The 25,537-nt window shown below is 49.7% G+C and overlaps 1 protein-coding gene across 4 annotated transcripts in view; it reads left to right on the top strand.

Annotated features, from left to right (window-relative positions):
* The first annotated feature begins 2,672 nt into the window (after nucleotides 1–2,672).
* Nucleotides 2,673–25,537, top strand: part of slc2a15b (solute carrier family 2 member 15b) — a 93,314-nt gene continuing 70,449 nt past the window's right edge. For all 4 annotated transcript variants that reach the window (XM_068053402.1, XM_068053399.1, XM_068053403.1 and 1 more), the window contains exon 1: nucleotides 2,673–2,794. In XM_068053402.1, the coding sequence (XP_067909503.1) occupies nucleotides 2,744–2,794 (51 nt within the window). In that variant the 5' untranslated portion in view covers nucleotides 2,673–2,743. The remainder of the gene's footprint in view (nucleotides 2,795–25,537) is intronic.

Here is a 25,537-nt window from a genome sequence, read left to right as displayed (position 1 = left end):
ATGTCGTTTATATAAATGGCAAACAATAGGGGACCCAGCACAGATCCCTGTGGTATGCCACTGGATACTGGCTTCCAGTCACTAAAACAGCCGTCTGTCATCACTCTGTGTCTCCGACAGCTAAGCCAATTTTGAATCCACCTTATCAAGTTACCTTGTATCCCATGTGCATTTGCTTTTTTGGGTAAGTGCCTAGAAGTGGTCAGTGGTTTGTGAAGCAGCGCCTGGAGTGGCTATAAAGGACAATTCTAGAATGACAGACCCTTCCACAGGTGCTGCTGATAAAATTGGTTGTAGGGGCTGTTACACAGTTGGCTCTCTCCTTGGGCTTCTGTCTTTTTTCCTGCCAACTGCTAAGTGTGTTTGACTCGCCACTCTTTAGCCCTGCCTTCATGGCTGTCTGCCAGCTCTGGCGATCACTGGCAACTGACTCCCACGACTTGTGATCAATGTCACAGGACTTCATGTCGCGTTTGCAGACGTCTTTAAAGCGGAGACATGAATGACTGGTGGGTCTGATACCAGTGACGAGCTCGCTGTACAATGTGTCTTTGGGGATCCTGTTATCTTTCATGCGGCTCACATGGCCAAGCCATCTCAAGCGCCGCTGGCTCAGTAGGGTGTATGTTCTGGGGATGTTGGCTGCCTCGAGGACTTCTGCATTGGAGATACGATCCTGCCACCTGATGCCAAGGATTCTTCAGAGGCAGCGAAGATGGAATGAGTTGAGACGTCGCTCTTGGCTGACATACGTTGTCCAGGCCTCGCTGCCGTAGAGCAAGGTACTGAGGACACAGGCTTGAAACACTCGGACTTTTGTGTTCCATATCAGTGGGCCATTTTCCCACACCCTCTTGGCCAGTCTGGACATAGCAGCAGGCGCCTTTCCCATGCGCTTGTTGATTTCTGCATCTAGAGACAGGTTACTGGTGATAGTTGAGCCTAGGTAGGTTGAACTCTTGAACCACTTCCAGAGCGTGGTTGCCGATATTGATGGATGGAGCATTTCTGACATCCTGTCCCATGATGTTCGTTTTCTTGAGGTTGGTGGTTAGGCCAAATTCGTTGCAGGCAGCCGCAATCCTGTCGATGAATCTCTGCAGACACTCTTCAGTGTGAGATGTTAATGCAGCATCGTCAGCAAAGAGGAGTTCCCTGATGAGGACTTTCCGTACTTTGGTCTTTGCTCTCAGACGGGCAAGGTTGAACAACCTGCCACCTGATCTTGTGTGGAGGAAAATTCCTTCTTCTGAAGACTTGAACGCATGTGAGAGCAGCAGGGAGAGGAAGATCCCAAACAGTGTAGGTGCGAGAACACAGCCCTGTTTCACGCCACTCAGGATAGGAAAGGGGTCTGATGAGGTGCCGCTATGCTGAATTGTGCCTTTCATATTGTCATGGAATGAGGTGATGATACTTAGTAGCTTTGGTGGACAACCGATCTTTGCTATTGTCTGAAGAGACCATGTCTGCTGACGAGGTCAAAGGCTTTTGGTGAGGTCTATGAAACCAACGTAGAGGGGCATCTGTTGTTCTCCTGTATCTGGCAAAGGGAGAACAGCATGTCAATGGTGGATCTCTCTGCTCGAAAGCCGCACTGTGCCTCAGGGTAGACGCGCTCGGCCAGCTTCTGGAGTCTGTTTAAAACGACTCAAGCGAAGACTTTCCCCACGATGCTGAGCAGGGAGATTCCACGGTAGTTGTTGCAGTCACCACGGTCACCCTTGTTCTTATAGAGGGTGATGATATTGGCATCGCGCATGTCCTGAGGTACTGCTCCCTCATCCCAGCACAGGCAAAGCAGTTCATGGAGTGCTGAGAGTATAGCAGGCTTGGCACTCTTGATTATTTCAGGGATAATGCCGTCCTTTCCAGCGGCTTTTCCACTGGCTAGAGAATCAATGGTATCACTGAGTTCCGATTTTGTTGGCTGTTCGTCCAGCTCATCCATGACTGGCAGACATTGTCTGCTCTTGCCCCTCTCTGCCCTTTACACTACTACTATCCAGTCTATACTCGGATAAAAATCCCCCATTACAAATGTTTACATTAAATCTTACAATGTAAAATAGTTATATAGGGGGTTAAGGTTGGTGGTAAATCTGTGCAAGTCACAAACTAGAGTATTTTAATAATGGACGATAAAGTGTTACAAATGTTCTAAGAAACTGAGGGAATGAATAATAAATCGTCTGCTTTGTAGATACAATTCCAGCATTATAGCTGCGGTCTGACTGGGTCCCGTCCAGTTTAACTCCAATTTCCTTTAATGAGTTATGCTTGGTCAGATATTGTGGATAAGAGTCAGTATTTCGTTCCCTCGAATTGAGTTTGGAGTCTGTGAAGTTTTACACAGTGCAGGAAAAGCTGTCGGGAAATCTCAAGACCCCCATTGAATTAGTTCACCATCTTTGCGCAAAATAAGTTTCCTTATTTCCCGTTCCTGCTGATGCTCCTCATGTGATGCATGCGAAAAGTCCAATATTCCTCCGCAATTCTGCAAAATGATTCTGTCACAACCAAACTTTCGAACTGTGAGGTCCCGCCTTCCCTTTGCGAGCCCATTGTTATAATCGTGTGACTGACAGTCCGTTCTCACTTTTCATTGGCCAAAAGGACCATCAATCACCTTGCTTTTTGTGTCCCATTTCAAGCTCGGTTGAGGTGGAAGCTTTCGGGATTAAATGGGTTTGTGTCCAGGTTGTGGGACTGCTGAACTTGCTGAGTGTCTGTGGCTGGGATCATGGTAGAGGAGGCTTATCTCTCCGACTCGGACAATGGAAAAATCATTGGGGTAAGAGATCTCTGGAAAATCTCTCTGTTCAATTTCTACTTTAAATGGAAAAAAATATAATTTTAGCAAGTTTTTAGTCAAATTTATGTCAGATCATACTTCCTTTATTTCAGCATTCTCCAAAACTGAATGTATTTAAAATTTAATAGCTCTTTGCAGACATAAAAATAGTTCTGAGTCGAGTATTGTGAAACTTTTTGCTGTCCTCTGTAGCAACTCATAATCAGTCAACAGAATCCACATTCAGAGTCCGAAATTGGCTCCTTTTGGCTTGAGGACTTGAGCACATGATCTAGGCTGACAGTCCAGTGCAGTACAAAGAACAAAGAAAATTACAGAAACAAAAACAAGAAATGCTGGAATCACTCAGCAGGTCTGGCAGCATCTGTGGAAAGAGAAGCAGAGTTAACGTTTCGGGTCAGTGACCCTTCTTCGGAACCCGAAACGTTAACTCTGCTTCTCTTTCCACAGATGCTGCCAGACCTGCTGAGTGATTCCAGCATTTCTTGTTTTTGTTTCAGATTTCCAGCATCCGCAGTATTTTGCTTTTATTAAAGAAAATTACAGCACAGGAACAGGCCCTTCGGCCCTCCAAGCCTGCGCCGATCCAGATCCTCTATCTAAATATGTCGCCTATTTTCTAAGGGGCTGTATCTCTTTGCTTCCTGCCCATTCATGTATCTGTCTAGATACATCTTAAAAGACGCTATCGTGCCCGCGTCTACCACCTCCGCTGACAACGCGTTCCAGGCACCCACCACCCTCTGCGTAAAGAACTTTCCACGCATATCCCCCCTAAACTTTTCCCCTCTCACTTTGCACTCGTGACCCCTAGTAATTGAATCCCCCACTCTGGGAAAAAGCTTCTTGCTATCCACCCTGTCTTATACCTCTCATGATTTTGTACACCTCAATCAGGTCCCCCCTCAACCTCCCTCTTTCTAATGAAAATAATCCTAATCTACTCAACCTCTCTTCATACCTAATGCCCTCCATACCAGGCAACATCCTGGTGAACCTCCTCTGCACCCTCTCCAAAGCATCTACATCCTTTTGGTAATGTGGCGACCAGAACTGCACGCAGTATTCCAAATGTGGCCGAACCAAAGTCTTATACAACTGTAACATGACCTGCCAACCCTTGTACTCAATACCCCGTCCGATGAAGGAAAGCATGCCGTATGCCTTCTTGACCACTCTATTGACCTGCGTTGCCACCTTCAGGGAACAATGGACCTGAACACCCAAATCTCTCTGGACATCAATTTTCCCCAGGACTTTTCCATTTACTGTATAGTTCACTCGAATTGGATCTTCCAAAATGCATCACCTCGCATTTGCCCGGATTGCACTCCATCTGCCATTTCTCTGCCCAACTCTCCAATCTATCTATATTCTGCTGTATTCTCTGACAGTCCCCTTCACTATCTACTACTCCACCAATCTTAGTGTCGTCTTCAAACTTGCTAATCAGATCACCTATACTTTCCTCCAAATCATTTATGTATATCACAAACAACAGTGGTCCCAGTACGGATCCCTGTGGAACACCACTGGTCACACGTCTCCATTTTGAGAAACTCCCTTCCATTACTACTCTCTGTCTCCTGTTGCCCAGCCTGTTCTTTATCCATCTAGCTAGTACACCTTGGACCCCATGCGACTTCACTTTCTCCATCAGCCGACCATGGGGAACCTTATCAAACGCCTTACTGAAGTCCATGTATATGACATCTACAGCCCTTCCCTCATCAATCAACTTTGTCACTTCCTCAAAGAATTCTATTAAGTTGGTAAAACATGACCTTCCCTGCACAAAACCATGTTGCCTATCACCGATAAGCCCATTTTCTTCCAAATGGGAATAGATCCTATCCCTCAGTATCTTCTCCAGCAGCTTTCCTACCACTGACGTCAGGCTCACTGGTCTATAATTACCTGGATTATCCCTGCTACCCTTCTTAAACAAGGGGACAACATTAGCAATTCTCCAGTCCTCCGGGACCTCACCCGTGTTTAAGGATGCTGCAAAGATATCTGTTAAGGCCCCAGCTATTTCCTCTCTCGCTTCCCTCAGTAACCTGGGATAGATCCCGTCCGGACCTGGGGACTTGTCCACCTTAATGCCTTTTAGAATACCCAACACTTCTTCCCTCCTTATGCCGACTTGACCTAGAGTAATCAAACATCTATCCCTAACCTCATCATCCGTCATGTCCCTCTCCTCGGTGAATACCGATGCAAAGTACTCGTTTAGAATCTCACCCGTTTTCTCTGACTCCACGCATAATTTTCCTCCTTTGTCCTTGAGTGGGCCAATCCTTTCTCTAGTTACCCTCTTGCTCCTTATATATGAATAAAAGGCTTTGGGATTTTCCTTAACCCTGTTTGCTAAAGATATTTCATGACCCCTTTTAGCCCTCTTAATTCCTCGTTTCAGATTGGTCCTACATTCTCGATATTCTTCCAAAGCTTCGTCTTTCTTCAGCCGCCTAGACCTTATGTATGCTTCCTTTTTCCTCTTAGCTAGTTTCACAGTTTCACCTGTCATCCATGGTTCCCTAATCTTGCCATTTCTATCCCTCATTTTCACAGGAACATGTCTCTCCTGCACGCTAATCAACCTCTCTTTAAAAGCCTCCCACATATCACATGTGGATTTACCTTCAAACAGCTGCTCCCAATCTACATTCCCCAGCTCCTGCCGAATTTTGGTATAGTTGGCCTTCCCCCAATTTAGCACTCTTCCTTTAGGACCACTCTCGTCTTTGTCCATGAGTATTCTAAAACTTACGGAATTGTGGTCATTATTCCCAAAGTAGTCCCCTACTGAAACTTCAACAACCTGACCGGGCTCATTCCCCAACACCAGGTCCAGTATGGCCCCTTCCCGAGTTGGACTATTTACATACTGCTCTAGAAAACCCTCCTGGATGCTCCTTACAAATTCTGCTCCATCTAGACCTCTAACACTAAGTGAATCCCAGTCAATGTTGGGAAAATTAAAATCTCCTATCACCACCACCCTGTTGCTCCTACATCTTTCCATAATCTGTTTACATATTTGTACCTCTATCTCACGCTCGCTGTTGGGAGGCCTGTAGTACAGCCCCAACATTGTTACCGCACCCTTCCTATTTCTGAGTTCTGCCCATATTGCCTCACAGCTCGAGCCCTCCATACTGAGGGATAAGTACTTTCAGGTAAGATGGGGCCATACCTGCTTGTTCAGATGGAGGTAACCAATCCCATGATAGTACTGGAAGAACAACAGAGGTTTCTCCCGGTATCTTGGCCAACATTCCTCCCTCAATAAACATCACCAAAACACAGCTCACCTATCTGTTCATCGTGCTCCTGCCACATTTGTCTAAATAAAAGTTGATGCATATTGAACCAGCCCATCATTATGTGCGGAGAGCTTCAGAATGTTTATGAGGGGATGGGATAAGATGCCGTGTTTATAAGTTTGAATTGGACTCCCCTTTAAACAACATTGGCTGATATGTTTGGGAAGGGGCAACTATCAAAGCCATTCATAATATTAGTCTGATGCATTCTCAGAATCCTCACCATCGTCAGTAAAAGGATTATTATCTGCATTGAATTTGTGAGACACACAGTAAGCAGCATGACACAGAAGGAATGTGACGTTCTGGCTTTACTTGTATTGCCGGAATGGAATGTTGTTCATTTATATCTCTGTAAAGTTAAATGAAGCATTTTTGACTCAAATCCAACCAGCAGATAAGAAACCAGACTCATTGACATTGTGTTTGGATTGTTTATTAGTAAACAAAGAGGATTTCATCATGTATATATAAAGCATCTCATGCCACCGTGTTCAAATGCTTTATCTTTGAATGCTAAAGAGACAGAAGTTAGCACATTCAATGCACCCAACAGGGGGCTTATCTTAAACAGATGTTAAGCTTCTTTGGGTAATACAACAAAGAGAAGGCATTGCAGTCAGGAAAGTGACTTTGATGCCCCCATTGTGCCCATCATGCTCCACCTTTTTTGTTCATTCATGGGATGTGGGTGTCGCTGGCCAGGCCAGCATTTATTGCCCATCCCCAATTGCCCTTGAGAAGGTGGTGGTGAGCTGCCTTCTTGAACTGCTGCAGTCCGTGTGGGGTAGGTAGACCCACAGTGCTGTTAGGAAGGGAATTCCAGGATTTTGACCCAGTGACAGTGAAGGAACGGCGATATAGTCCCATAGTTTTAGTTTAGTTTAGTTTTAGTTTAGAGATACAGCACTAAACAGGCCCTTCGGCCCACCGAGTCTGTGCCGACCATCAATCACCCATTTATACTAATCCTACACTAATCCCATATTCCTACCACATCCTCACCTGTCCCTATATTCCCCTACCACCTACCCTTACTATGGCAATTTATAATGGCCAATTAACCTATCAACCTGCAAGTCTTTGGCATGTGGGAGGAAACCGGAGCACCCGGAGGAAACCCACGCAGACACAGGGAGAACTTGCAAACTCCACACAGGCAGTACCCAGAATTGAACCCGGGTCCCTGGAGCTGTGAGGCTGCGGTGCTAGCCACTGCGCCACTGTGCTGCCCTTTAAGGAGCTCCTTTGTCCATTCAGTCTTTCTGTCTGTCTTTATCTCTTTCATTACCTTTTCTTCTGTCCTGTTTTCCCCTTTGATCCTTTCCCCATCCCCTTTTTAATCAATAGGAGCAGGAGTAGGCCATTCAGCCCCTCGAGCCTGCTCTGCGATTCAATAAGATCATGGCTGATCTGATTATGGCCTCAACTCCACTTTCCTGCCTGTCCCCCATAATCCTTGACTCCCTTGTCAATAAAAAAATCTGTCTAACTGAGTCTTGAATACATTCAATGACCCAGCCTCCACTGCTGTCTGGGGTAGAGAATTCCAAACACTAACGACCCTCTGAGAGAAGAAATTCCTCCTCATCTTCATCTTAAATGGGAGATCCCTTATTTTAAAACTGTGCCCCCAGATCTAGATTCCCCCCTGAGGCGAAACAACTTCTCAGCATCTACCCTGTCAAGCCCCCTCAGCGTCTTATATATTTCAACAAGGTCACCTCCCATTCTTCTAAACACCAAAGAGTGTAAGTCCAACGCTGATCAACCTTTCTTCAAGACTCAACCTAGTGAACCTTCTCTGAATTGCTTCCAATGCAAGTATATCCCTCTCCTCTCTTTTGTTCATGTTTGGACAAAGGCTGTAATGAGGTCTGGAGCTGAGTGTCCCTGGCAGAACCCAGACTGAACATTGGTGAGCAGGTAATTGCTGAGTAAGTGCTGCTTGGTAGTACTGTCGATGACAGTTGTTTCTTGATATCATGTGGAGTGAATCCAATTGGCTCAAGACTGGCACCTGTGCTGCTGGTGACCTCAGGAGGAAACCGAGTTGGATCATCCACTTGGCACTTCTGGCTGAAGATGATTGCAATGCTTCAGCCTTGTCTTTTTGCACTGATGATCACTGAGGATGGGGATATTTGTGGAGTCTTCTCCTCCAGTTAGTTATTTAATTGTCCACCAGCATTCACAACTGGATGTGGCAGGACTGCAGAGTTTAGATCTGATCCGATGGTTATATATTAACATGCCACCATCTCTGATGGGTCTATTATAGAATCATCGAGTAGTATAGTACAGAAGGAGGCCATTTGGCCCATCAAATCTGCACTAGCTTAATATACAATAATATAATGGATAGTTTGGTGAAGCTGGGGTAGTTCTTAAAGAAGAGAAGGCTAAGGGAAGATTTAATAGAGGTGTTTAAAACCGTGAAGGGTTTAGATAGACTAAATAGAGAAACTGTTTCCGGTCACTGAAGGGTCGATAACTAGAGGGCACAGATTTAAGGTGATTAGTAAAAGAACCCAAAGGTGACATGAGGAAAAGTTTTTTACACAATGTGTGGTTAGGATTTGGAATGCACTACCTGATAGGGCGGTGGATACAGATTCAATAGGAGCCTTCAAAAGGGAATTGGATAAATACTTGAAGGAGAAAGATTGCAGGGATACAGGGAAAGAGCAGGGCAGTGGGTCTAACTGAATTGCTCTTCAAAAGTCCTTCCATTTAGAGAGGACAGACCCAAGGATGGTGATGGAGGAGTCTGGGACATTGGCTGTAAGGTGTGATTCAGGAATATGACTAGGGCAGGCTGCTGGTTGAGTTGTCTGTGGTACAGCTCTCCCAGTTTTGGTACAAGTCCCCAGATGTTAGTGAGGAGGACTTTGCAGAGTCAACTGGGTAGTGTGTGCCTTTGTTATGTCTGGTGCCTAGGTCGATGCCAGGTGGTCTGTCCAGTTTTATTCTTATTCAACTTTTCTGTAGCGGTTTGATACAGCTGAGTGTCTCGCTGGGCCTTTTTAAAGGGCAGTTAAGATTCAATCACATGGCTGTGTGTCTGGAGTTATATGTAGGCCAGACCAGGTAAGGACGGCTGATTTCCTTCCCTAAAGGACATTAGGGAACCAGACTGGTTTTTGTGACATTCCAGTAGTTTCATTATTGATACTGGCTTTTTACTAGTTCAGTTACATAACCACTATACAACCCTCCCCGTCTTTTCCTTCGTTCAACCATCTCTTCACTCGACCCTCTCCCCTCTCCACCCTTGACCCCCTCGACCCCTTCCACTCTCGACCCTTCCCCCGTTGTCCCTTCCTCGCCCCACCCGATGATACTAGGGTTAATACGCTAACCTGTGCAGTTGTAGCAGGAAGGATGAAATTGTCTTGAAAGTTGGTTTTCAGCTGCATCATCAGTAGAGTTCCATCTTTGTTACTTTAATTGAATGAGGATTGTTAGGAAATTGACAGATCTCACAGTTAAACCTATAATCTGTTCATTCATGTATTTTATGTAAGATGGACCAGTTTTTTGCTCCACAGTTGTGTCTTATCTTACTGATGTGCTTTTCAACCAAACCTTCCATAGGGACTCCAGTCAGTGAGGCTACAGTAGCTTTTTTAAGGATACTAGATTATGATCTCTGATACTCATAAAATCACACCTTACAGCCAGTGTCCCAGACTCCTCCATCACCATCACTGTGTCTGTCCTGTCTGACTGGAAGGACTTTTGAAAAACAATTCAGTTAGTCCCACTCCCCTGCTCTTTCCATGTATCCCTGTAATCTTTTCCCCTTCAAGTATTTATCCAATTCCCTTTCAAAAATTACTGTTGAATCTGCATCCACTGCCCTATCAGGCAGTGCTTTCCAAATCCTAACCACCTGCTGCGTAAAAAAACTTTTCCTCATGTCACCTCTGGTTCTTAAGCCAACACCTTAAATCTGTGCCCTCTGGTTATCGACCCTTCAGCCATTAGAAACAGTTTCTCTTTATTTACTCGATTTAAACCCTTCATGGTTTTGAACACTTCTATCAAATCTCCCCGAGCCTTCTCCGCTCTAAGGAGAAGAACCCAGCTTCTCCAGTCTCTCCATTATACTTTTGTATATTAAGTTAGTGCAAATTCAATGGGCCAAATGGCCTCCTTATGTGCAATACTATTCTATGATTCTATGGTAGTAAAGGTGCAGTCCAGAACATAGGGGACACAGGCTCCATTTATTCAAGGAACTGAAGATTCTGAACTGAAGGGAATGCCAGGTGCATATCCCAAAAAAGATTAACAAAGCTTTCTATTCTGCTAATATTAATACACGCACCAAATACCAGCATAAAGAAAATCTTAGTGCATAGAGTAAATCTTCCTCTACACTGTCCCCAGCAAACACTCCAAAAGCAGGGACAACGCAGGGTTAGATACAGAGTAAAGCTCCCTCTACACTGTCCCCATCAAACACTCCCAGGACAGGTACAGCACGGGGTTAGATACAGAGTAAAGCTCCCTCTACACTGTCCCCATCAAACGCTCCCAGGAGAGGTACAGTACGGGGGTTGGCTGCTGTTTAATTGGAGGTGCTGAGTGGTTAACGAGGTTCAGCTGACTGTGGCTGTGTGCAGAGGCTGGAAGCCATGTGACTGCTGCAAGAGGGAGAGACTGAGATTGAAAGAAAGGTTTTTCCATATCGGCAAGAAAGGAAGGCAGAGAACTGGAAGCTCTTCTGTGAGTTTGTTTCACATTGAAGTCTTTTTCATTGATTGTTGGGGGTGGGGAAGAAGAGGCCTGAAGACCTTGGATGGGGCTGTATTGTTCAGGCTGTGTTTAACGCCTTTGGATAGGGAGCTCCGTCCCCACTCCAACTACCGAGCCTGGGATAGCTGGAGCTGCCCAGGTGAAGAGACTTTTTATCTCGACATCGGAAGAGGCATGTGCCTGGGCAGCTTACAGCTGTCCCAGGTGACGACATCGCCCCACCCTCCCAACTGGAAAACCAGCTAAAAGACTTTTTTTTTATTTCCAAAATATACATTATTCATAAAATCTGTAAAAAAAAATACATAACAGTTCCAAACAGCACCAAGTCAAACAAAACAAAGAATGCAAAGGAGATCAGTTTCCTTAAATACAGGAGTGAGTTGCCTCACATCCCTTCCATTTCATTTTACATGCCATGTGCATTTTACAGCAAACAAATAATTTCCAGATACAGTTCAAGGGGTTTTCCATGGGTCCAGTTGGTTCACTATAGTGGGGGGGACCTTACACTGTGGTCTTTCCCCATTGAGCCTTTGCTGCGGCTGCCCCAAGCTTTAGTGCGTCCCTCAGCACGTAGTCCTGGACCTTGGAATGTGCCAGTTTGCAACATTCGATCGTGGACAACTCTTTGCGCTGGAAGACCAGCAAGTTTCAGGCAGACCAAAGGGCGTCTTTCACCGAATTGATGGTCCTGCAGCAGCAGTTGATGTTTGTCTCGGTGTGCGTCCCTGGGAACAGTCCGTAGAGCACAAACTCCTGTGTTACAGAGCTGCTTGGGATGAACCTCGACAAAAACCACTGCATCTCTTTCCACACCTGCTTTGCAAAGAAACATTCGAAGACCAGCGAAAAGACTTCTTTTTTGTAAATACCAACAAAGACTGATTCCTCCTGGCCTTCCTCTCCCTCAGCCTCTTCCACTTTGCTATAATCCTTTAAGTGTTTGCATTTTCAATTTATTATTTTATTTACTTTTTTTTTTGCTCTCTCAACACACAGTGCGTGTAACTCTTCGACCCCATGGCTTCTCAGTCCTCTCCGGTGGCGGGGCCCTCCTATGCTGCAGCAGCTGTGGCAGCCGCTCTTGTGGCCCGGTCACCATTTAAAATCTTGACATCAAAGCATGAGGTGAAGAGTTACACCCACCCAACCATGACAATTGAAGCTTGCTTTAAGGCAATGGCCAAGATTGTCGGCCCCTCGGCCATTGTGGCAGCCTCAAAGATGTATGGGAAGGCTGTGTTCTTCCTGAAGACCGGGCGGGTGGTGTCCCTCGCCCTAAGTACGGGGCACACAGTTGGTGGGACTTTCCTGCCAGTGGACCCTCTGGGGGCCACTGCGCAGCGGATAATGTTGTTAAACGTCCCGCCCTTCATTCCCAGTGAGCTCCTCCTCCCCCACCTGCACCATCTGCAGGAGGTAAGGTCGGGGATCACCCCAGTCCCGCTCGGTCTTCGGGAACACAGCCTCCGACATGTCTACTCCTTCCGCCGCCAGCTATTTATGCAGGGTGGACGGGACGTGGTGCCATGTCTGCAAGGGGGTGGGGCATGATCGTAAGAACCTCAGGATGGAGGGGAGGGAGAGCCCCCTGTACAGGCAGCCCCTCCTGAAGGAGCAAGTGGAGCCCTGCTTGTGGCAGGGGAGCCTGGGGACGCCTCCCAGTCTGCCATTGGGTTGGGTGCCCTGAGTGGAGGGGTGGGTGAGGCCCCAAAGGGTCGGCCCTCCCAGCCAGAATCCACTCCCAAACAGGATGTACCCGACCCAGTTATAATTGAAAATGCTGCCCCGTCTGCTGGGCCTGTGGTGCTGGCGGAGCGGGAGATGGCCTCCTCTCTCCGCCTCCGGTCTCGGCTCCGGCTGGATTTCCGGAGTCGGGAACTTCCATCTCCCTGGACCGCTCAATGGCCTGGGGACGGAGGTGGAGGGGGGTCCTGAACCACTGGCGCCCATAGGCTCCAGTTCCACAGGAGAACCCAGAGAGGACTCCTCCGCCATCGATCCTGGGGGTGGGATTGTGATGGAGGCGGGAGCAGCTGGCGCGGCCGGGACATCCGCCCCACAGTGTGTGGTGGGTGTGTCGGCCGCTGGCGGTGACGACCCGGAGGAGGATGGGGACTCGATGTGGGGTATGGAAGACGACCTTGATTCCATCGCCAGTAAGGTGGTGGACTCCCTCGTGCCTCCCACTGAGTCTCCTCTCATCCCCACGGTGGAACTCCGGGGTTTTCTCGCAGCATGTGGGGGTTGCCGCAATAAAGTTCAGCTGGCCCTCGGCCGTTGGTCGAATCTGGCACTGATCATCCAATCCGTCCGTGCCGCCCTCAAGAAAGCGGGCAAGAGTGCGGGCGTGAAACTTATTGAGAGGCACCGATTTAATGCGTTCCTCATTGGGTTGCTGGGGGAGTGGAGGGCCAGGTGCACCTCCGCTCCCTCCTCACAGTGAGGTGGTGATGACGGTTTTTAAGTACCTTTGACATGAAGATAACCATAGCCAGCCTCAAGAGGGGCAGCAGGGGGTCTCACCGCAGATTTCACAATCTCTCAGTCCTCAGGGAAGGGAGATACGCGGTGAGTTTTCTGCAGGAAACCCACACCATTCCGGGAGACGAAGCCACCTGGCTCCTGGAGTGGCAGGGTGGGGTCTACATGAGTCATCTCACCCCGATTTCTAGTGGGGTGGCTATCTTGTTGGCCCCGACTTTTCAGCCGGAGATCTTGGGGGTCAAGGAGCTCATGCCGGGCCGCTTGCTCCCCCTCGCTGTTCACCTGGGTAGCGTGCCGCTCCACTTTGTGAACGTATACGCGCCCAGGCCCCGCACGTTGCAAGCGCGCTTCTTTGAAGAAGTGTCCGTTCTCTTGAGCTCCATCGATAGCGGCGAGTGCATCATCCTCAGGGGTGGGAGGGGGATTTCAATTATACTCTCGAGGTGGGCGATCGCTCCGGTCCCCAGTGCGGCCAAGCGTCGGTGAAGAAGTTGAGGGAACTGATCAGCTCCCTTAACTTGGTGGACGTCTGGCGGAATCTCCATCCCGACTCCAGCGCCTTCACGTGGAGGTCTGAGGGAGGAAGGTCCCGAATTGACCACCTCTACTTTCCGCAGATGTATGTTTTCGCGTCTCGGCGGCCTCCATGCGGCTGGTGCCGTGCTCAGACCACCACCTGGTGTGGGCGGAGTTCACTCTGCTCCGCACACGGTGTCTGCGTACTGGTACTTTAACAACCGGCTGCTGGAGGACGAGCGATTCCAGGACACTTTCCGTTGACTCTGGGCCGACTGGAGAAGGAAGCGGGGGGCATCCCTTCCTTTAGGCTATGGTGAGATGTGGGCAAGACTCACATCCGTGTCTTCTGTCAGGAGCACGCAAAGGGGTCGGCCAAGAGGTGGGAAGCCGAGTTTGGGCGCATAGAGAGGGAGGTGCTCGACTTGGAGTCCCGCCTCGGTCACGCCATCGCAGACCCGGCTCTGTGGCAGGGGTACAAAGAGAAGGCGCACTGAGGGACCTGCAGCTCAGAGGGTACTGAGGCGCGTACGTGATACTGGAAAATTTGGGCTGCGCCTCACCCTTCTTCTACTCGCTGGAGAAATGGCAGGGGGTCCGTAAGCAGCTCATCGAGCTGCTGGCCGACGATGGATCCTCCATCACGGATCCAGAGGGAATGGGCCTCCTGGTCCGTACCTGTTACAGTGCATTGTTCTCTCCGGATCCGTCCAGCGAGGACGCGCACAGAGTTTTGTGGGAGGACCTGCTGAAGGTCAGCCCAGAGGGCGCCGAAGGATTGGAGGCTCCGCTCACGTTTGCGGAGCTGACTGGCGCCCTCCACCAGCTCTCGAGGGGCAAATCCCCAGGACTAGACGGGCTGACTGTGGAGTTCCTCAGGGCGTTCTGGGATGTCCTGGGGGATGATTACATGTGAGTCCTGGTGGAAAGCCTGGCGACCGGCGAGATGCCCCTCTTGTGACGCAGGGCGGTCATTGTCCTGCTGCCGAAGAGGGACGATCTCCGCCTGCTTAAAAACCGGCGTCCGGTCTCCCTCCTCAGCACGGATTATAAGATCTTTGCCCGGGCTATGTCTACCCGCCTGGGCTCCGTGCTGGCCCACATGACCCACCCCGACCAGTCCTACACGGTCCCGGGCCGGTCCATCCTGGACAACATCCACCTGGTCCGGGACCTGATCCATCTTTCCCAGAGGACTGGTCAGTCGGTCGCCTTTCTCTCCCTCGATCAGGAGAAGGCGTTCGACAGGGTGGATCACAAATACCTTTTTGGAACGCTGAGCGCATTCGCACTCAGGCTGCATTTTGTGGCCCGGGTCCGACTTTTATACGCTGCCGCAGAGTGTCTAGTCAAGGTTAATGGGTCCTTGACGGCGCCCCTTCGCTTTGGGAGAGGAGTGCGTCAGGGGTGCCCCATGTCCGGCCAATTGTATACCATCTGCGTGGAGCCCTTCCTGTGCCTGCTTCGCAGGAGGTTGATGGGATTGGCTCTGCGCGGGCCGGCCATGTGGGTCATCCTCTCGGCTTATGCCGATGACTTGCTCCTCGAGGTCACAGATCCCATTGACTTGCGGAGCCTGGCCGGCAAACTGGCAGGAGTTGGAGGCGAAAGTCACCACTCGACTGGGGCGCTGGACAGGACTGCTCCGAGTGCTTTCCTACAGGGGCCGAGCGCTGGTCATAAACCAACTGGTGGCCTCGATGCTGTGGTACCGACTGGTCACTTTGGCCCCGCCCCTGCATTCGCCAAGATCCAGAAGAAGCTCGTCGATTTCTTCTGGGGCAAGAGGAAACACTGGGTCTCTGCCGCGGTCCTGAGTCTCCCGATCGAGGAGGGCGGCCAGTTGCTGGTGTGCGTCTGCACCCAGGCTGCGACTCTCTGCCTTCGGACCCTGCAGAGATACCTGTACATCGAGCGTTCTCCCAGATGTTGTGCGCTGGCGACGTATTTTTTCCGCTAGTATCACTGCCTTCAAGACGACACGCAGCTCCCGGTGGAGTCCGTTAGCCGCGCCTCTCTGAGGGAGTTGCCTGTGTTTTACCGGGATCTATTCAGAGTCTGGAACATGGTCGCCTCCAGTCAGGGCGCTCCCCCGCCGGCGGAGGAGAGAGCCTCGGCTGTCTGGGCGGCCGACTCCGGGGACGGTCCGGTGGGCGGAGGAGTAGCCGTAGCTCCCGGGACGCCCCTCACTGCAGGTGGCGAGGGGGCTCGGGTGTTCAGAGCACTCCTGGACGGGCTGATTCCCACTCGGCCAGAGCTGCTCATCAGACCCAGGCCCCGAAACCCTCCTCGGGAGCTGGTCCCGCACAACCCGAGCCGCCTCTCGGAAATGCCTTCTGTGCCATTCCAATCGGCGCGGAGGGGTTTCCTGTACGGGCTGCTCCTGCACACTCTCCACTTCCTCGCCCTCATCAGCCGGCCGGACACATCCTGGCGGTCTGCGTTGCCATATGGCGGCAAGGGGAAACCCCGATGGAGGTCTCTCTACGCGGGAGTCTTCCCCCTTTACATCGGGGACCTGGGGTGGAGGGTGCTGCACAGAGCAGTCCCATGCAATAGGCTTTTAAGTAGGTTCACGGACTCCCAGGCCGCCTGTACGTTCTGCGGCCTGGACGGGTCGGTGTTCCACGTATATACGGAGTGTGCGAGGTTGCAGCCCCTCTTTGAGTATCTGAAGGGGCTGCTCCTCAAATTCTGGCTGCACTTCAGTCCCACGCTCCTGATCTTTGGGCACCCGGTGCGGAGGGGAGTGGGCCGGGAGGATGATCTCCCCCATCGGTCTGCTCCTGGGCCTGGCCAAGGTGGCAATTCACAGGTCCAGGTTGTGGGCCATCGAGGGGTCCGTCCTCCCCAATTGCCTGCCCCTCTTCCGCAGTTACGTTCGCGCCCGGGTGTCCCTGGAGAAGGAGCATGCGGTGTCCGCCGGTACGCTTGAGGCCTTCCGCGACTGGTGGGCACCGCAGGGACTGGAGTGCATCGTTGACGCCGAGAATGGCATTTTAATTTGAGTTTTTTGTTTATTTATCTGGTTTTAATAAAGTTATTTTAAAACTGTAAATATGTATATAAAGGGGGCCTGAGGGATAAAGGGAAAAAAAAATGGGGTTCGATACAGAGTAAAGTTCCCTCTACAGTGTCCCCATCAAACACTCCCAGTTAATGACTGTTCTGGGCCTCGACCCTCTTGAACTGGCTTGAAACTTCTCCAGGTTCATGTCACAGAGAGTTGTTTGACCATCAGTCTGTGCTTCTGGCTTCTTTTGTTTTGAAGGATTAAATAGAATGCAGAAAGTGAGGTCTTGTTATGAACACAATTTGCAGATTGTGAAAGATTCACTCAGTGATTTAAGGATTAAAGTTGTGTTGGAATGGGAAGGATTGGGAAACGGCAGATGTGGTAAGTGAATTCATCACATCATGTCAGACTGGCTGTGGAATCTGATAACATATGTGTAGGTCAATAAAGCATCTGTCACACAAGGAACTGAAAGCACAAAATGACTACAGGGAGCCTGGACCAGATGGGATACACCCTAGAATCCCTTCTGGAAAGGAGGGGGGAAAGAGCTGAAACACTGATTAATATTTCACAGAGTCTTGTCTCAACCTCAGGGCTGGAGAGTGAGTCCTGTACTCACAAGATTCAACAAATAGGAGTGAGTCAGGAATCTGGCGATTGCTGATCAGTTAGTCAAACATCTGCAGTGAGCGGATGATGGAGTGAAGCATCTGTTTTCGTTTATCTCCTCTTTTACTCCCTTCTTTCATATGCAGTACTGACCTGCCTCTCGTTACCTTGCAGTTCCCTTGCTCTGATTGTCCTCCAGTAACTCACCTTTATGGGAACACTTTCATGCGCCTTCAGATCGAGTGTCAACCAGCTATTCACCAGGTTGTAGCATCAGGATGAGGCCATTCAGCTGCTCGAGCATGTTCACCATTCAGTTAGAATCATGCCTTGTTTAGGTGAAGCTTTTATATCTCTAAACAACATCCTGCATTTATATGGTGTTTTTAATGTAGTAAAACGTCCTGAGATGCTTCAAAATAAATTTGACATAGAGCCACATAAGGAGATATTAGGACAGGTGACCAAACACTAGCTCAAAGAGGTAAGTTTCAAGGAGCGTCTTGAAGAGAAAGGTTTTTAAATTCTCATCCTTGTGCTCAAAACCCTCCATGTCATCACCCTTCCCTATCTCTGTAATCTCCTCCAGCCCTACAACCCTCTGATATTTCTGCACGCCTCCAATTCTGGCCTCTTGCACATCCCCGATTTTAATTGCTCCAACATTGTTTGAGCCTTCAGCTGCCTGGGCCCTCAGCTGTGGAATTCCCTCCCTAAACCTCTCCACCTCTCTCTCCTTTAAGATGCTGCTTAAAACTTACCTCTTTGACCAAGCGTTTTGTCACCTGACCTAATATTGCTTTATGTGGCTCAATGTCATATATTTGATTTTATGTTTCTGTGAAGTGTATTAGGACGTTTTACGAAGTTAAAGGTGTTTTATAAATGCAAATTGCTGTTATTCTGGAACCCTATAAAGTGTGACATGTTGTGATTGGAGTGTTTCCAAAGGACCATTCAGTATCAGGATGATCTAGATCTTTGTATTCTTGGAGTGAGACCACCAAAGGGCAGTTGCCAGAGATTCCTTTGAGAGGAGGAACCTCCACCAGTTCTGTGTTTGCAAAGAAAATGGGGGATTGGGGGAGGCACCAGTAAATATAAGAGCCAGTCGGAACAGAAGGACCATTGGTCAGATGACGTTAATATGGGTGGTATTGTCCCAGAGCACCAACTCCTCCTGATCAAGCTGGAGCAAGTTCTGATTGGAAAACCTATTGGCACAAGTAATTGGTCACTGGGGGGAGGGGCAGCAGCAGCTACAGTCCCGGGTCAGTACTGGACACTGAAATCGGATACATTCCCGGGTCAGTACTGGACACTGAAATCGGATACACACCTGGGACAGTACTGGACACTGAAATCGGATACAGTCCCGGGTCAGTACTGGACACTGAAATCGGATACAGTCCCGGGTCAGTACTGGACACTGAAATCGGATACAGTCCCGGGACAGTACTGGACACTGAAATCGGATACATTCCCGGGTCAGTACTGGACACTGAAATCGGATACACACCTGGGACAGTACTGGACACTGAAATCGGATACAGTCCCGGGACAGTACTGGACACTGAAATCGGATACAGTCCCGGGTCAGTACTGGACACTGAAATGGGATACACACCTGGGACAGTACTGGACACTGAAATCGGATACAGTCCCGGGACAGTACTGGACACTGAAATCGGATACAGTCCCGGGTCAGTACTGGACACTGAAATCGGATACACACCTGGGACAGTACTGGACACTGAAATCGGATACATTCCCGGGTCAGTACTGGACACTGAAATCGGATACACACCTGGGACAGTACTGGACACTGAAATCGGATACAGTCCCGGGTCAGTACTGGACACTGAAATCGGATACAGTCCCGGGTCAGTACTGGACACTGAAATCGGATACAGTCCCGGGACAGTACTGGACACTGAAATCGGATACATTCCCGGGTCAGTACTGGACACTGAAATCGGATACACACCTGGGACAGTACTGGACACTGAAATCGGATACAGTCCCGGGTCAGTACTGGACACTGAAATCGGATACAGTCCCGGGTCAGTACTGGACACTGAAATCGGATACAGTCCCGGGACAGTACTGGACACTGAAATCGGATACATTCCCGGGTCAGTACTGGACACTGAAATCGGATACACACCTGGGACAGTACTGGACACTGAAATCGGATACAGACCCGGGTCAGTACTGGACACTGAAATCGGATACAGTCCCGGGTCAGTACTGGACACTGAAATCGGATACAGTCCCAGGACAGTACTGGACACTGAAATCGGATACACACCTGGGACAGTACTGGACACTGAAATCGGATACAGACCCAGGACAGTACTGGACACTGAAATCGGATACAGACCTGGGACAGTACTGGACACTGAAATCGGATACAGACCCGGGTCAGTACTGGACACTGAAATCGGATACAGACCTGGGACAGTACTGGACACTGAAATCGGATACAGACCTGGGACAGTACTGGACACTGAAATCGGATACAGACCTGGGACAGTACTGGACACTGAAATCGGATACAGACCCGGGTCAGTACTGGACACTGAAATTGGATACAGACCCAGGACAGTACTGGACACTGAAATCGGATACAGACCCGGGTCTGTACTGGACACTGAAATCGGATACAGACCTGGGACAGTACTGGACACTGAAATCGGATACAGACCTGGGACAGTACTGGAAACTGAAATCGGATACAGTCCCGGGTCAGTACTGGACACTGAAATCGGATACAGACCTGGGACAGTACTGGAAACTGAAATCGGATACAGTCCCGGGTCAGTACTGGACACTGAAATCGGATACAGTCCCAGGACAGTACTGGAAACTGAAATCGGATACAGTCCCGGGTCAGTACTGGACACTGAAATCGGATACAGACCTGGGACAGTACTGGACACTGAAATCGGATACAGTCCCGGGTCAGTACTGGACACTGAAATCGGATACAGACCTGGGACAGTACTGGACACTGAAATCGGATACAGACCTGGGACAGTACTGGACACTGAAATCGGATACAGTCCCGGGACAGTACTGGACACTGAAATTGGATACAGACCCAGGACAGTACTGGACACTGAAATCGGATACAGACCCAGGACAGTACTGGACACTGAAATCGGATACAGACCCAGGAAAGTACTGGAAACTGAAATCGGATACAGTCCCGGGTCAGTACTGGACACTGAAATCGGATACAGACCTGGGACAGTACTGGACACTGAAATCGGATACAGTCCCGGGTCAGTACTGGACACTGAAATCGGATACAGACCTGGGACAGTACTGGACACTGAAATCGGATACAGTCCCGGGTCAGTACTGGACACTGAAATCGGATACAGACCTGGGACAGTACTGGACACTGAAATCGGATACAGACCCGGGACAGTACTGGACAGTGAAATCGGATACAGTCCCAGGACAGTACTGGACACTGAAATCGGATACAGTCCCGGGTCAGTACTGGACACTGAAATCGGATACAGACCTGGGACAGTACTGGACACTGAAATCGGATACAGTCCCGGGTCAGTACTGGACACTGAAATCGGATACAGACCCGGGTCAGTACTGGACACTGAAATCGGATACAGTCCCGGGACAGTACTGGACACTGAAATCGGATACAGACCTGGGACAGTACTGGACACTGAAATTGGATACAGACCCAGGACAGTACTGGACACTGAAATCGGATACAGACCTGGGACAGTACTGGACACTGAAATTGGATACAGTCCCGGGTCAGTACTGGACACTGAAATCGGATACAGACCCGGGACAGTACTGGACACTGAAATCGGAGACAGTCCCGGGACAGTACTGGACACTGAAATCGGATACAGACCCAGGACAGTACTGGACACTGAAATCGGATACAGACCCGGGACAGTACTGGACACTGAAATTGGATACAGACCCAGGACAGTACTGGACAGTGAAATCGGATACAGTCCCGGGACAGTACTGGACACTGAAATCGGATACAGACCTGGGACAGTACTGGTCACTGAAATCGGATACAGTCCCGGGACAGTACTGGACACTGAAATCGGATACAGACCCAGGTCAGTACTGGACACTGAAATCGGATACAGACCTGGGACAGTACTGGACACTGAAATTGGATACAGACCCAGGACAGTACTGGACACTGAAATCGGATACAGTCCCGGGACAGTACTGGACACTGAAATCGGATACAGACCTGGGACAGTACTGGACACTGAAATCGGATACAGTCCCGGGACAGTACTGGACACTGAAATCGGATACAGACCTGGGACAGTACTGGACACTGAAATTGGATACAGACCCGGGACAGTACTGGACACTGAAATTGGATACAGACCCAGGACAGTACTGGACACTGAAATCGGATACAGACCTGGGACAGTACTGGATACTGAAATCGGATACAGTCCCGGGTCAGTACTGGACACTGAAATCGGATACAGTCCCGGGACAGTACTGGACACTGAAATTGGATACAGACCCAGGACAGTACTGGACACTGAAATCGGATACAGACCCGGGACAGTACTGGACACTGAAATCGGATACAGACCCGGGACAGTACTGGACAGTGAAATCGGATACAGTCCCGGGACAGTACTGGACACTGAAATCGGATACAGACCCAGGACAGTACTGGACACTGAAATCGGATACAGACCCAGGACAGTACTGGACAGTGAAATCGGATACAGTCCCGGGACAGTACTGGACACTGAAATCGGATACAGACCTGGGACAGTACTGGTCACTGAAATCGGATACAGACCCAGGACAGTACTGGACACTGAAATCGGATACAGACCCAGGACAGTACTGGACAGTGAAATCGGATACAGTCCCGGGACAGTACTGGACACTGAAATCGGATACAGACCTGGGACAGTACTGGTCACTGAAATCGGATACAGTCCCGGGACAGTACTGGACACTGAAATCGGATACAGACCCAGGTCAGTACTGGACACTGAAATCGGATACAGACCCAGGTCAGTACTGGACACTGAAATCGGATACAGACCCGGGTCAGTACTGGACACTGAAATCGGATACAGACCCAGGTCAGTACTGGACACTGAAATCGGATACAGACCTGGGACAGTACTGGACACTGAAATTGGATACAGACCCAGGTCAGTACTGGACACTGAAATCGGATACAGACCTGGGACAGTACTGGACACTGAAATCGGATACAGACCTGGGACAGTACTGGACACTGAAATCGGATACAGTCCCGGGACAGTACTGGACACTGAAATCGGATACAGACCTGGGACAGTACTGGACACTGAAATTGGATACAGTCCCAGGACAGTACTGGACACTGAAATCGGATACAGACCTGGGACAGTACTGGATACTGAAATCGGATACAGTCCCGGGTCAGTACTGGACACTGAAATCGGATACAGTCCCGGGACAGTACTGGACACTGAAATTGGATACAGTCCCGGGTCAGTACTGGACACTGAAATCGGATACAGTCCCGGGACAGTACTGGATACTGAAATCGGATACAGACCTGGGACAGTACTGGACACTGAAATCGGATACAGTCCCGGGACAGTACTGGACACTGAAATCGGATACAGACCCAGGACAGTACTGGACACTGAAATCGGATACAGTCCCGGGACAGTACTGGACACTGAAATCGGATACAGACCTGGGACAGTACTGGACACTGAAATCGGATACAGACCTGGGACAGTACTGGACACTGAAATCGGATACAGTCCCGGGACAGTACTGGACACTGAAATCGGATACAGACCTGGGACAGTACTGGACACTGAAATCGGATACAGACCTGGGACAGTACTGGACACTGAAATCGGATACAGTCCCGGGACAGTACTGGACACTGAAATCGGATACAGACCCAGGACAGTACTGGACACTGAAATCGGATACAGTCCCGGGACAGTACTGGACACTGAAATCGGATACAGACCTGGGACAGTACTGGACACTGAAATCGGATACAGACCTGGGACTGTACTGGACACTGAAATCGGATACAGACCTGGGACAGTACTGGACACTGAAATCGGATACAGACCCGGGTCAGTACTGGACACTGAAATCGGATACAGTCCCGGGACAGTACTGGACACTGAAATCGGAGACAGACCTGGGACAGTACTGGACACTGAAATCGGAGACAGACCTGGGACAGTACTGGACACTGAAATCGGATACAGACCCAGGACAGTACTGGACACTGAAATCGGATACAGACCTGGGACAGTACTGGACACTGAAATCGGATACAGACCCAGGACAGTACTGGACACTGAAATCGGATACAGTCCCGGGACAGTACTGGACACTGAAATCGGATACAGACCTGGGACAGGACTGGACACTGAAATTGGATACAGACCCGGGTCAGTACTGGACACTGAAATCGGATACAGACCTGGGACAGTACTGGACACTGAAATCAGATACAGTCCTGGGACAGTACTGGACACTGAAATTGGATACAGACCCGGGTCAGTACTGGACACTGAAATCGGATACAGACCTGGGACAGTACTGGACACTGAAATCGGATACAGACCTGGGACAGTACTGGACACTGAAATTGGATACAGACCCGGGTCAGTACTGGACACTGAAATCGGATACAGACCTGGGACAGTACTGGACACTGAAATCGGATACAGACCTGGGACAGTACTGGACACTGAAATCGGATACAGACCCGGGACAGTACTGGACACTGAAATCGGATACAGTCCCGGGTCAGTACTGGACACTGAAATTGGATACAGACCCAGGACAGTACTGGACACTGAAATCGGATACAGTCCCAGGACAGTACTGGACACTGAAATCGGATACAGACCCGGGACAGTACTGGACACTGAAATTGGATACAGACCCAGGACAGTACTGGACAGTGAAATCGGATACAGACCTGGGACAGTACTGGACACTGAAATTGGATACAGTCCCGGGTCAGTACTGGACACTGAAATCGGATACAGTCCCGGGACAGTACTGGACACTGAAATCGGATACAGACCCAGGACAGTACTGGACAGTGAAATCGGATACAGTCCCGGGACAGTACTGGACACTGAAATCGGATACAGACCTGGGACAGTACTGGACACTGAAATCGGATACAGACCTGGGACAGTACTGGACACTGAAATCGGATACAGACCTGGGACAGTACTGGATACTGAAATCGGATACAGACCCAGGACAGTACTGGACACTGAAATCGGATACAGACCCGGGACTGCACTGGACACTGAAATCGGATACAGACCCAGGACAGTACTGGACACTGAAATCGGATACAGTCCGGGGACAGTACTGGACACTGAAATCGGATACAGACCCGGGTCAGTACTGGACACTGAAATCGGATACAGTCCCGGGACAGTACTGGACACTGAAATCGGAGACAGTCCCGGGACAGTACTGGACACTGAAATCGGATACAGTCCGGGGACAGTACTGGACACTGAAATCGGATACAGACCCAGGACAGTACTGGACACTGAAATCGGATACAGACCTGGGACAGTACTGGACACTGAAATCGGATACAGACCCGGGTCAGTACTGGACACTGAAATCGGATACAGTCCCGGGACAGTACTGGACACTGAAATCGGATACAGACCTGGGACAGTACTGGACACTGAAATCGGATACAGTCCTGGGACAGTACTGGACACTGAAATCGGATACAGACCCGGGTCAGTACTGGACACTGAAATCGGATACAGTCCGGGGACAGTACTGGACACTGAAATCGGATACAGACCTGGGACAGTACTGGACACTGAAATCGGATACAGTCCCGGGTCAGTACTGGACACTGAAATCGGATACAGATCTGGGACAGTACTGGACACTGAAATCGGATACAGACCCAGGTCAGTACTGGACACTGAAATCGGATAC

This window comes from Heterodontus francisci, chromosome 20, assembly GCF_036365525.1.
Source record: "Heterodontus francisci isolate sHetFra1 chromosome 20, sHetFra1.hap1, whole genome shotgun sequence".
NCBI lineage: Eukaryota > Metazoa > Chordata > Chondrichthyes > Heterodontiformes > Heterodontidae > Heterodontus > Heterodontus francisci.
Note: the sequence above shows the minus strand (reverse complement) of the source record. Positions and strands in the feature narration are given on the sequence as shown.